General features: G+C 45.8%; 1 protein-coding gene across 2 annotated transcripts in view; it reads left to right on the top strand.

Annotated features, from left to right (window-relative positions):
* The first annotated feature begins 253 nt into the window (after positions 1-253).
* Positions 254-12,113, top strand: part of LOC134396286 (oocyte zinc finger protein XlCOF6-like) — a 69,412-nt gene continuing 57,552 nt past the window's right edge. Inside the window, exons 1-4 of one of the 2 annotated variants that reach the window (XM_063122718.1) lie at positions 254-269; positions 620-661; positions 3,054-3,121; positions 7,005-10,615. In XM_063122718.1, the coding sequence (XP_062978788.1) occupies positions 7,010-10,126 (3,117 nt within the window). In that variant the 5' untranslated portion in view covers positions 254-269; positions 620-661; positions 3,054-3,121; positions 7,005-7,009 and the 3' untranslated portion in view covers positions 10,127-10,615. Of the gene's footprint in view, positions 270-617; positions 662-3,053; positions 3,133-7,004; positions 10,616-12,113 lie in introns of those variants that run through there. The other variant, XR_010025259.1, reaches the window with a different exon arrangement.

The following is a 12,113-nucleotide window of genomic DNA, read 5'->3' as shown; positions in this document are numbered from 1 at the left end:
AAAAGCAGCAGCTCGGAAGGAGCCAAGAGAAGCCGCCTAAAAGCTCCGGTGAAGGGGGGCAGCCCAGCTCCTGCCCTTCAGTCCTTCAAGGGTTAATCTCAACCGAGTCTTGGTTCCTAGAGAGGCAGGAAGTTCCACAATCAGGGGAGAAACACCCGGAGCTGCACCAGTTTTTTGTTGCTATTCCGGGAAGGGAATCAGACCGATGAGATTCCCCTGGGAGGAGGAGGAAGAGGAAGAGGAAGCTCGTCCGCGGGGAGGGCAAAGAGGTGAGGGGGCTGCATTGCTGGGCGGAGGAGGCACTGAGGCTTTGCTTTTTGTGGGGGGGGGGAAGGAAGAGAAAAGCCCCCTTTCAGAAAAGAAAGGGAGGGAGGGAGGGAATCATGGGGGCGGGTTTGGTCCATGCAGCCCAAAGGTTCACAGGGTTGCTGTTTGCAGGATCCGCTCAGAGATCCACCCAGTCCCGTGGGGGAGGCGATTGGAGAGGGGCAGAAAAGGAAGGGAGGGGCCACCCTTGAAAGAGGGAGTCCGGATTCTTCTTTTGTGAGGACAAATGAAGATTACGTTTGACAGATGTTGTTAATTGTGTGTGGATTTTTCTCACTGATGGCTCTTGCAGTCCTCAGGTGGAGAACTTCGGGCAGTGCCTGATCCTCCTGCGGTAAGAGAGTGCTTAGTACATAAGAACGTAAGAAGAGCCCTGCTGGATTAGACCGAGGCCCACCAGCTGTTGACCAGCAACCAACAAAGCAGGACATGGTGCAATAGCACCCTCCCACCCATGTTCCCCAGCAACTGGTGCACACAGGCTTACTGCCTCAGATACTGGAGGTAGCACATAATCACCAGGGCTAGTAGCCCTTGATAGCTTTCTCCTCCAGGAATTTATCCAACCCCCTTTTAGACCGATCCAAATTGATGGCTGCGACGTCTTGCCTTCACCTGTGATGCCCACAAGGTACCTGACTGGCCTCTCCACGCCACTAGCACCCAGGACCACTTCAATCCCCCCTGTGCTGATGACGTGTGTGAAGGTTTGGGCCTACCGCTGCTGCTGCTCCTGCCTCGCCTTTATTCTTCAGGTCCCACAGCCCAGCAACCTGGCCCTCAGTTTCCCTTTCTCCTGCCACCATTAACTGTTCTCTCCGCAGTCACTCCTCCATAGACCACACCAGTTGTTTAAATTAATTGGAATTTATTAACTGAAGTAATTGCTTAATGGTTTCCATAGTTGCAACTCATATGACTACAAGGCTTCGGAGCTTATTGGTTTCTCTCAGTTATTTGTTAAAAGGTTTCTCTATAGAATTCTACTTATTCTCAACAATACCCCACACCAAACCTCCCTATCCAGTATCTGCCTCTCACTCCCTTCACACAATTATCCACACATTGCTGTCATAAATAATAGAATCATAGAATAGCAGAGTTGGAAGGGTCCTACAAGGCCATCAAGTCCAACCCCCTGCTCAATGCAGGAATCCACCCTAAAGTATCCCTGACAGATAGTTGTCCAGCTGCCTCTTGAAGGCCTCTAGTGTGAGAGAGCCCACAACCTCCCTAGGTAACTGCTTCCATTGTTGTACTGCTCTAACAGTCAGGAAGTTTTTCCTGATGTCCAGCCGGAATCTGGCTTCCTGTAACTTGAGCCCGTTATTCCGTGTCCTGCACTCTGGGAGGATTGAGAAGAGATCCTGGCCCTCCTCTTTGTGACAACCTTTTAAGCATTTAAAGAGTGCTATCATGTCTCCCCTCAATCTTCTCTTCTCCAGGCTAAACATGCCCAGTTCTTTCAGTCTCTCTTCATAGGGCTTTGTTTCCAGACCCCTGATCATCCTGGTTGCCCTCCTCTGAACACGCTGCTCCATCTTGTCTGCGTCCTTCTTTTACTGTGGAGCCCAGAACTGGACGCAATACTCTAGATGAGGCCTAACCAGGGCCGAATAGAATGGAACCAGAACCTCACATGATTTGGAAGCTATATTTCTATTAATGCAGCCCAAAATAGCATTTGCCTTTAATAGCATTTGTCCTGCACTCTGGGAGGATCGACAAGAGATCTCTTTTTCCTCACAGAACCATACACTTCTGTCTTATAATCACCCACTTCTGACTTAAATCATACACCTCAATGTCTTCCTGTCTGCTCAGACTATCTATAGAGAGCTATATTTTTCCAGCTCCTCCCACTCTCACACAGCCGACAAATCCAAACACTCCCCTGCTACCATCCAATCAAAACTCAGGCATTCTCCCCCCCTTCTTCTACTTTCTACTTACCCAATTCTGTAAGTACCAATTGTAAGTACATTGAGCCTGCTTGCTTCCTAGAACTTTATGCATGATGATAATGATAATAATAATAATTAAATTTATTTGTTAACCGCCTCTCCCTCTGATATAAACAATAACTTTGCAGATATTTACATTTAATACATATAAGGCAGCTGAACATCACAGTGGCTATCACTACTAGGGTGACCTTCTTTTGTTTGAATGATCTTGGAGGATGGGGCACCTGGGGTGGGCATAGGGTGACCCTATGAAAAGGAGGACAGGGCTCCTGTATCTTTAACAGTTGCATAAAACAGGGAATTTTAGCAGGTGTCATTTGTATATATGCAGAACCTGGTGAAATTTCCTCTTCATCACCACAGTTAAAGTTGCAGGAGCTATACTAGAGTGACCAGATTTAAATGAGGGCAGGGCACCTGCAGCTTTAACTGCTATGATGAAGAGGAATTTTCACCAGGTTCCCCATATATACAAATGACACCTGCAGAAATTTCCTTTTCAATAGAACTGTTAAAGATACAGGAGCCTTGTCCTCCTTTTCATAGGGTCACCTTACTTGAGATGCGGGCCTGCAAGCTTTCTCTGAAGGGTGAACTAGCCACCATGGAGTTGGCTGACCAGTGAATAATTTCCTATGTCCTGAGTATAACACTTTTATCATTTCTGGAATCTGGGTTTCTAGCCCACTGGAAAGTGGAATATAAATCTATGAAAAGTAAAGTAAAATGACATAAGCATCTGTGATTTTTCCCTTTCAGCTCCCGCCGTCCTTTCAGGAGGTGACCGTGGCTTTCTCCAAGGAGGCGTTGGCTCTGCTGGATTGAAGGTAGAGAAACAGTTGCTGGGGAACATGGGTGGGAGGGTGCTGTTGCACCGTGTCCTGCTTTGTGGGTCCCTGGTCTACAGCTGGTGGGCCACTGTGTGAACAGAGTGCTGGACTAGATGGACCCTTGGTCTGATCCAGCAGGGCTCTTCTTATGTTCTGAACTCTCTAGTTATCCACTACATGCTTCACAACACTTCCCTCCTAAGAACTCTTTGACACTTTATGACAAGTCTTGCCAATGTTAAGGTTAGACTATAATTATTATTATTATTATAATAATTAATAATTGTTACCTGCCTCTCTCTCCGAATCGAGGCGGGGTACAACACAAATGCAAACACCCTATAATACATATAACTGATTAAATCATTTAAAACTAATACATTATTAAAAGCAGCACATCTTCAAATTCAACTGGGTAGGCCTGCCGGAAGAGATCAGTCTTTATGGCTTTCTTAAATTCCGGAAGACTGTTAAGTTGACTACTACATTCTAACCTGTGTGGGGCTCCCATGAGGAAGGTGTGTATACTGCAGTAGGTGCAAACTGCTGCTAATTGATTGCTGTCTGGAATCCACTCTGTGGAGCACATTACTCCAAGGCTGTTTGATGTTTACTACGAGCACAGGAAATGGCTGAAATAGCCTGAGTCGGTCCATTGGACCATCTAACCCAGTATTGTTAAGAGTGATTGGTAGCGGCTCTTCAAAATGTGAGCTGGAAGAATTCATAGAATCATAGAATAGCAGAGTTGGAAGGGGCCTACAAGGCCATTGAGTCCAACCCCCTGCTCAATGCAGGAATCCACCCTAAAGCATCCCTGACAGATGGTCGTCCAGCTGCCTCTTGAAGGCCTCTCGTGTGGGAGAGCCCACGACCTCCCTAGGCAACTGATTCCATTGTCGTACTGCTCTAACAGTCAGGAAGTTTTTCCTGATGTCCAGCTGGAATCTGGCTTCCTTTAACTTGAACCCGTTATTCCGTGTCCTGCACTCTGGGAGGATGATAAAGCCTGTGTCAAGATTGCTAGTGTGTGTGTGTGTGTGTATGTGTGTGTGTGTAGGCTGGCTCCCTCCTTGATGGGCTTTCGGAAGCAGGCTAAAACTTCTTTGTTCCAGCAGGCCTTTGGAGAATAATCTGGCCCTCCATCTATGTTATTGTCTTATAATTTTGTTGTGTATTTTAAATGTTTATGGTTTTGTTTCCCCCCCACCCCACATGTATATTTTAAACTTTGTAAGGCCGCCTTGAGGCCCAGCATTGGGCAAAAGGTGGGATACAAATAATAATAATAATAATAATAATAATAACCCCCTGCTCAATGCAGGAATCTACCCTAAAGCATCCCTGACAGATGGTTGTCCAGCTGCCTCTTGAAGACCTCTAGTGTGGGAGAGCCTACAACCTCTCTAGGTTGAACCCGGGACTTCTTTCATGCAGAGCACCCAAGCATGCCTTGAAGTGTCAGTTAGCGCCTGACCTATTTGGGGCCAGGCTATGTGAAGGACTCCCTTCCCTCCCATGATTCTGGCCCCCGTTGATATTGTTAGGGAACGTTCTGCTCCTCATCCCACCACCATCTGAAGCTAGGATGGGCAGAGTGAATAGGAGAGACAGGGCCTTCTTATCTGTGGCCCCGTGCAGCTCCCTATCTTTGGAAGCCTGCCTTGTCTTTCCTTTCCAGTTCTTAGGTTGATAGTGAAGACTGCTGTGTTTTAATGGGTTATTGACATGTTGGGTTGTTTTTGCTGCAGCTACTACATGCCTCTTGTTTTCCCTGTTTTTAGTGCTCCTTATTTGGCTGATTGTTCTTTTAACAATCTTGGTATTTATGTTATTGTTATTGTGTGTTGCCATGACAAACTGCTTTGACCAAACAGTGGCAAATGAACATGTCAAGTGTTAATTTGAAGCCTGTCTTTTTGTGGAGTCTCAGCTGGAAAGAAAAACTAGTAGATAGATTTTTCTGTAATGCTATCTGCTGTGACGGGTACATGACAGCATGAATAAAAGAGTGCAAAAAGCAATCCAGTTGTAGATTCCTGGCTCAGGCTGAGGACTCGGGGTCATGAGAGCCTATGTGAAGTCTTGTCTTGCCCGGATCATGGCCTTGTGAAGCTCACAGCTGCTCCGCCTCATTCCAGCTGAGGTGGGGGTTTTTGGAGCGGAATTGGACAAGCACGCTTGAATTTCAACATCTAGATACTGCATCAGTCTCACTAAATTGAACTGAATGTGACCTTGAAATGTCTTTTGATTTACTCTGCAGGGGAAATTGTGCCTCCTGTATTTGTGGTTCTTGAACAGAGCTAAATAAACTGAAGTCAACATAGCCTTTTTGAATGTTCCCCTGAACATTTTTGTTTTTTGTGCGAGAAGCATGACTTCACTAAACATGGAAGAATCCACACAGGAGAGAAACTGTTTTTCTGTCTGGAGTGTGGAAAGGGATTCCACTACAACAGTACTCTCGATGTGCAGGATCTCGTCTCGATCCTCCCAGAACACAGGACACGGAATAATGGGCTCAAGTTACAGGAAGCCAGATTCCGGCTGGACATCAGGAAAAACTTCCTGACTGTTAGAGCAGTACGACAATGGAATCAGTTACCTAGGGAGGTTGTAGGCTGTCCCACCCTAGAGGCCTTCAAGAGGCAGCTGGACAAGCATCTTGTCAGGGATGCTTTAGGGTGGATTCCTGCATTGAGCAGGGGGGTGGACCCGATGGCCTTGTAGATTCCTTCCAACTCTGCTATTCTATGATTCTATGCATCAGAGAACTCACGCAGCAGAGAAACCATTTAAATATAGTAACATTTATATACGGCAAAAGGAATCTCTAAAGGCAGTATACAAAAAACAGCTACATTTAATTGTAAAGTCCACATTCCTCCACTAAAGGAATTTTTGTGGGTTTTTTTATTATTTCACTTCTTGTGTCCACTGCTTTGGAATTTGTTTTATACGTGGAGCAATATATGAGTGTTGTAAATGAATAAAATAAGTGTGATTAAAAAAACTCACCCTCCTAGCATATTCTTACTGTATAATAATAATAATAATAATAATAATAATAATAATTTTATTTCTTACCTTCCTCTCCGTTTGGATCAAGGCAGCGAACAACAATAAGTTAAAATACTAATTAAAAACAGTATACACTGTTAAAACTTCCTAAAAACATACTAAAAGCATACTAAAATTCCACTGGATAGGCCTGCTGGAAGAGATCAATATTTATGGCTTTCTAATATGCTGAAAGACTGTTAAATTGACAAATCTCGTCCGGCAGGCCATTCCACAGTCTGGGAGCAGCAGAAGAGAAGGTCCTCTGGGTGACAGTTGTTAATCTAGTTTTTGCTGGCTGAAGTAGATTCCTTGGACCAGCCAGTCAAGCGATAGGAAGTTGTATCCTAGATCTGGTAGGATGAGCAGCCTGCTGCAGTCCGGTGGGTCCATGATAGCCCCATGTAAGAGAGTGCTAAAAGCACTCCACGTGGAGAGTCCTGGCTCCAGCCTGAGTAAGAGTCATGACAGTCTATGTGAAGTCTTGGCTTTGCTTGATCATGGCCTTGTAAAGCTGACAGCTGTCCCTCTTTCATGTTGTAGATGGGGGGATTTTGGGGAAGAATTGGGCTAGCCTGCTCTCCTCAATGGGGGAGGCCAATGCATAACTTTGAAAATGAACTCTTCTCCGGTTTGAGCCTTCTCAATTTCCCTTAAATTTTCTTTGAAGACCCTGCTCCTGACTATGCTTTGGGAGATAAAGTTTGATTAGGGTTAGGCAACTGAATTGTTCCCTTCGAAGTGGTGGGAACATCAACCCTGATTTCGAAGTGCCTCTCTTTTTTCAACTCACATTCCCTTTCTCTCTTTCTTTCAGCTGGGATGCGTGGGGAAACAACTAATGAAAGACCACATCAAGTGTCCAGAGAAAGCGATAAGTTGCCGAATGTGAAAGAGAATATTGGGAACGAAGACGAGATGAACCAGCTGGACGGAGAGCCAAGAAATAAAGAGGGGAATATATGTCCGGATTCCGACCTTCATGCAGTGATGGCACAACAAATAACATCCAAAGAAGAGAGAGAGAAGAATCCCCCTGTGTCTGGAAAAACAATCACTTATAAACCAACTCTGGCTGACCATGGTACAACCCATGCAGCAAAGAAACGATATAAATGCCATGAATGTGGAAAGAGATTCAAGGGCAATGCTGACCTTCGCACCCATCAAAGAACACACACAGGGGAGAAGCCATTTGATTGTCTGGAGTGTGGAAAAGCATTTAGTCAGAAGTGGGCACTTACTATGCATCAAAGAATACACACTGGGGAGAAACCATTTGAATGCTTCGATTGTGGAAAGAGATTCCGCCGAAAGGCTGCTCTTCAAGTACATGAAAGAAGACACACCGGGGAGAAGCCATTTAAATGCCTAGAATGTGGAAAGGCATTCTACTCCAGTAGTGACCTTCGAGACCATCAAAGAACTCACACTGGGGAGAAGCCATTTAAATGCCTGGAGTGCGGAAAGAGCTTCACCTTGAGAAATGGCCTTACTGCACATCAAAGAATGCACACCGGGGAGAAGCCATTTGAATGTTCGCAGTGTGAAAAGAGCTTCAGGTGGAAGGGGAGTCTTGAAATACATCAGCGAATTCACACAGACACAGGAGAGAAACCTTTTGAATGTTCACAGTGTGGAAAGAGATTCTTTTCCAGGCACAGTGTTGCACGTCATCAGTTAGTTCACAAAGAAGACAACCCATTTAAATGTCTGGACTGCGGCAAGAATTTCGGCGATAAGCATGACCTTGCAAGACATCGAAGAATTCACACAGGAGAGAAACCATTTATCTGTTTGACGTGTGGAAAAGCGTTTAGGGAGAAAGGGGCACTTACTGTCCATCAAAGAACACACACTGGGGAGAAGCCATTTAAATGCCTAGAGTGTGGAAAGGGATTCCACTGCAGTAGTGTCCTTCAAGAGCATCAAAGAAGGCACATCGAGGAGTCGCCATATAAATGCTTGGAGTGTGGAAAGAGCTTCAGCTCGAAGAGCAGCCTTGCTTTACATCAAAGACTGCACACAGGGGAGAAACCGTTTGAATGTTTGCAGTGTGGAAAAAGCTTCAGATGGAAGGTAAGCCTTACAACACATCAGCGAATTCACACAGGCACAGGAGAGAAACCATTTGAATGTTCACAGTGTGGAAAGAGATTCTTTTCCAGGCACAGCCTTAGACGTCATCAGTTAATTCACAGAGAACACAAGGCATTTCAATGTCTGGAGTGCGGAAAGCGTTTCCGAAATAAGCATTACCTTGCTGAACATCAAAGAATTCACACAGGAGAAAAAGAATTCATTTGTCTGGAGTGTGGAAAAGCATTTAGTTGGAAGAGGGGACTTACTTTTCATCAAAGAATCCACTCAGGGGAAAAACCATTTAAATGTTCGCAGTGTGGACAGAATTTCAGGTGGAAGGTTAGCCTTATAATACATCAGCGGAGTCACACAGGCACAGGAGAGAAACCATTTGAATGTTTGCAATGTGGAAAGAGATTCTTTTACAGACACAGTGTTACACGTCACCAGCTTACTCACAGAGAAGGTAAGCCATTTAAATGTCTGGAGTGTGGAAAAAGTTTTAGCGATAAGCATGTCCTTGCTAGACATCGAAGAATTCACACAGGAGAGAAACCATTTATCTGTCTGGAGTGTGGAAAAGCATTTAGGGAGAAGGGGGCACTTACTGTACATCAAAGAATACATACAGGTGATAAGCCGTTTAAATGCCTGGAGTGTGGGAAAGGATTCCAATGCAGTACTGTCCTTCAAGATCATCAGAGAAGGCACACCGGGGAGAAGCCATATAAATGCCAAGAGTGCGGAAAGAGCTTCAGCTCGAAGTACAGCCTTACTTTTCATCAAAAAATGCACTCAGGGGAGAAGCCATTTCAGTGTTTACAGTGTGGGAAGAGCTTCAAGTGGAAGGGGAGCCTTGCAACACATCAGCGAATACATACAGAGCCAGCAGAGAAACCATTTGAATGTTCCCAATGTGGAAAGAGCTTCAGGTGGAAAATGAGCCTTGCAACGCATCAAAGAATTCACACAGACACAGGAGAGAAACCATTTGACTGTTCACAATGTGGAAAGAGATTCTTTTCCAGGCACAGCCTTACACGTCATCAGTTAGTTCACAAAGAAGACAACCCATTTAAATGTCTGGAGTGCGGAAAGAGTTTCAGCGATAAGCATGACCTTGCTAAACATCAAAGAACTCATACGGGAGAGAAGCCATTTATCTGTCTGGAGTGTGGAAAAGGATTTAGTCAAAAGGGGGCACTAACTATCCATCAAAGAATGCACTCAGGGGAGAAACCATTTGAATGCTTGGAATGTGGAAAGAGATATTGCCAGAAGGGTGCCCTTCAAGGTCATCAAAGAACTCACACTGGGGAAAAACCCTTTACATGCCTGGAGTGTGGGAAGAGCTTTAGTGATAAGCATCGCTTTGCTAGACATCAAAGAACTCATACAGGAGAGAAACCATTTAAATGTTTGCATTGTGGAAAGTGCTTCAGTGAGAGGCGAAACCTTAGATATCATCAGGCGACTCGCGCAGGGGAGATAGCTTTTAATTGCTTGGCGCTTGCAAAGAAATTCCGCCAGAGGCGCCCTGTGCAGTATGATCAAAGTGCTCCCACCGAGATTTCTTTGAAGGAGGAGGAGGAGAAGTCTGAGATCCCGGATCATACCCCTCTTAGTGTAATCCTGGGGCAAGATGAGTGGTCCTGTGACAGTGACGCCTCCTCTGAGGTTCCCAGCAAGCCATTCAACCCCGTCGTGAGCCCAGCCGTGATTCCGGATCCTCCTCCCACCAGCGACGGCTCAACAGAGGACAATTTGCAGTGCATCCGGTGGGATACTCAGAGCCATGGTGGGAGGGCCTACCTGACTCCCAGGGTACCATTTCTTCCAGGAAACACACTTGAGTAAGGGCCTGCTCAGGAACACGGCTCTACTATGAGGCAGACTCTGATGCAGCTGTGGAATTTGAGTCAGCCAAAATAAATACTTCTGGACTTCTCCTGGGATAAGAGCTCCAGTATACCTCTTTGTTTCCATTTACGTGCTCAGGAGAGGAGAAATGTATTTTGTTGTCTGGAGTATAAACGGAACTCGAGATGGAGTGCACCTCTTACTTTACATCAAAGAACCCTCACACTATGAATGTTTTAAATACACATGGGTGATTATATTAATCATTCCCTGAGTCCATACCCTATTTCCTTCTAAGGGCATAATTTTGTCAAATAATGTGTAAATCATGAATGGCTTGGATCCTTTTGAAGCCTTGGCTCACCAGCCCATTCCAGAAACTAGCGTCTTGTTTTGGCTCTTGCCCCCAGAAGTGCTACATTGCAGTCACTCGTGGACTCATAGAATCATAGAATAGTAGAGTTGGAAGGGGCCTACAAGGCCATCGAGTCCAACCCCCTGCTCAATGCAGGAATCCACCCTAAAGCATCCCTGACAGATGCTTGTCCAGCTGCCTCTTGAAGGCCTCCAGTGTGGGATAGCCCACAACCTCCCTAGGTAACTGATTCCATTGTTGTACTGCTCTAACAGTCAGGAAGTTTTTCCTGATGTCCAGCTGGAATCTGGCTTCCTTTAACTTGAGCCCGTTATTCCGTGTCCTGCATTCTGGGAGGATCAAGAAGAGATCCTGGCCCTTCGCTGTGTGACAACCTTTTAAGTATTTGAAGAGTGCTATCATGTCTCCCCTCAATCTTCTCTTCTCCAGGCTAAACATGCCCAGTTCTTTCAGTCTCTCTTCATAGGACTTTGTTTCCAGACCCCTGATCATCCTGGTTGCCCTATTCTGAACATGCTCCATGGGTGAGTGGTTCCAGAGTCTGTGGGAGAGATTCATTGCCTCTTCTGGACGGGCTTGCTCTCTTTTTGAAAGGTCTTGTTCGTAGCCAGGGAGAGCTCTTAGATCCATCACTTCATGCTGGAGGTTCTGGTGGCCATGGCAGCTCAGAGTACCTTTTTCCAGCTTCAGCCGGTTCACCACCTACGCCCTCTCCTAGGCAGGGATAGATTGGCTACGGTGGTACAGGGCCATACCACAAGGCTGGATGGCAGCAATGCACTTTTATGTGAGGCTGCTCTTACGACTGATCCAGAAGCTGGAGCTATTGTGCAACGCTTTAGCTCAGCTGTTTTCCAGTGCGACCCATTTTCAGCAGGCAGCTCCTTTACTGAGGGCACTTCACTGTTTGCCTATTGGCTAACAGTCCAGGTTTAAGGGTTTTGTACAAAGCCCTAAACAAGGTAGGATCAGGATACCTGAGAGAGTGTCATCTCCCCTGTCAAACTGCCCAGTCAGTGGGGTAGCCCATGATGATTGATAAGCTAAGTAAGAGTAGCAAATTTTTGAATTGGTCCTACAGAGAAGTCACCCAGTGATGAATGGGCTTCCACTTTGCATAGTGGGTTTCTCAGGCTACCGTGAAACTAATGGATGATGGAAAGATGGTTCTGAAATTACTATAGTGGGGGGAAAGTCTTCCCTACATGCACTTTCCTTCCCCCTTCCCAATAACCACACACACACACACACACTCAAACACAGACTTCACTGCCTGCCTGTTGGTTAACGGGCCCGGTTTAAGATCACGTGAGGTACTGGTTCCTCTCTATTCGGCCCTGGTTAGGCCTCATCTAGAGTATTGTGTCCAGTTCTGGGCTCCACAATTCAAGAAGGACGCAGACAAGCTGGTGCGTGTTCAGAGGAGCGTAACCAGGATGATCAGGGGTCTGGAAACAAAGCCCTATGAAGAGAGACTGAAAGAACGGGGCTTGTTTAGCCTGGAGAAGAGAAGATTGAGGGGAGACATGATAGCACTCTCCAAATACTTAAAAGGTTGTCACACAGAGGAGGGACAGGATCTCTTCTTGATCCTCCCAGAGTGCAGGA

This window comes from Elgaria multicarinata, chromosome 3 (assembly GCF_023053635.1).
Source record: "Elgaria multicarinata webbii isolate HBS135686 ecotype San Diego chromosome 3, rElgMul1.1.pri, whole genome shotgun sequence".
Taxonomy (NCBI): Eukaryota; Metazoa; Chordata; class Lepidosauria; order Squamata; family Anguidae; genus Elgaria; species Elgaria multicarinata.
The sequence above is the reverse complement of the archived record's forward strand: the minus strand, read 5'-3'. Positions and strand labels throughout refer to the sequence as shown.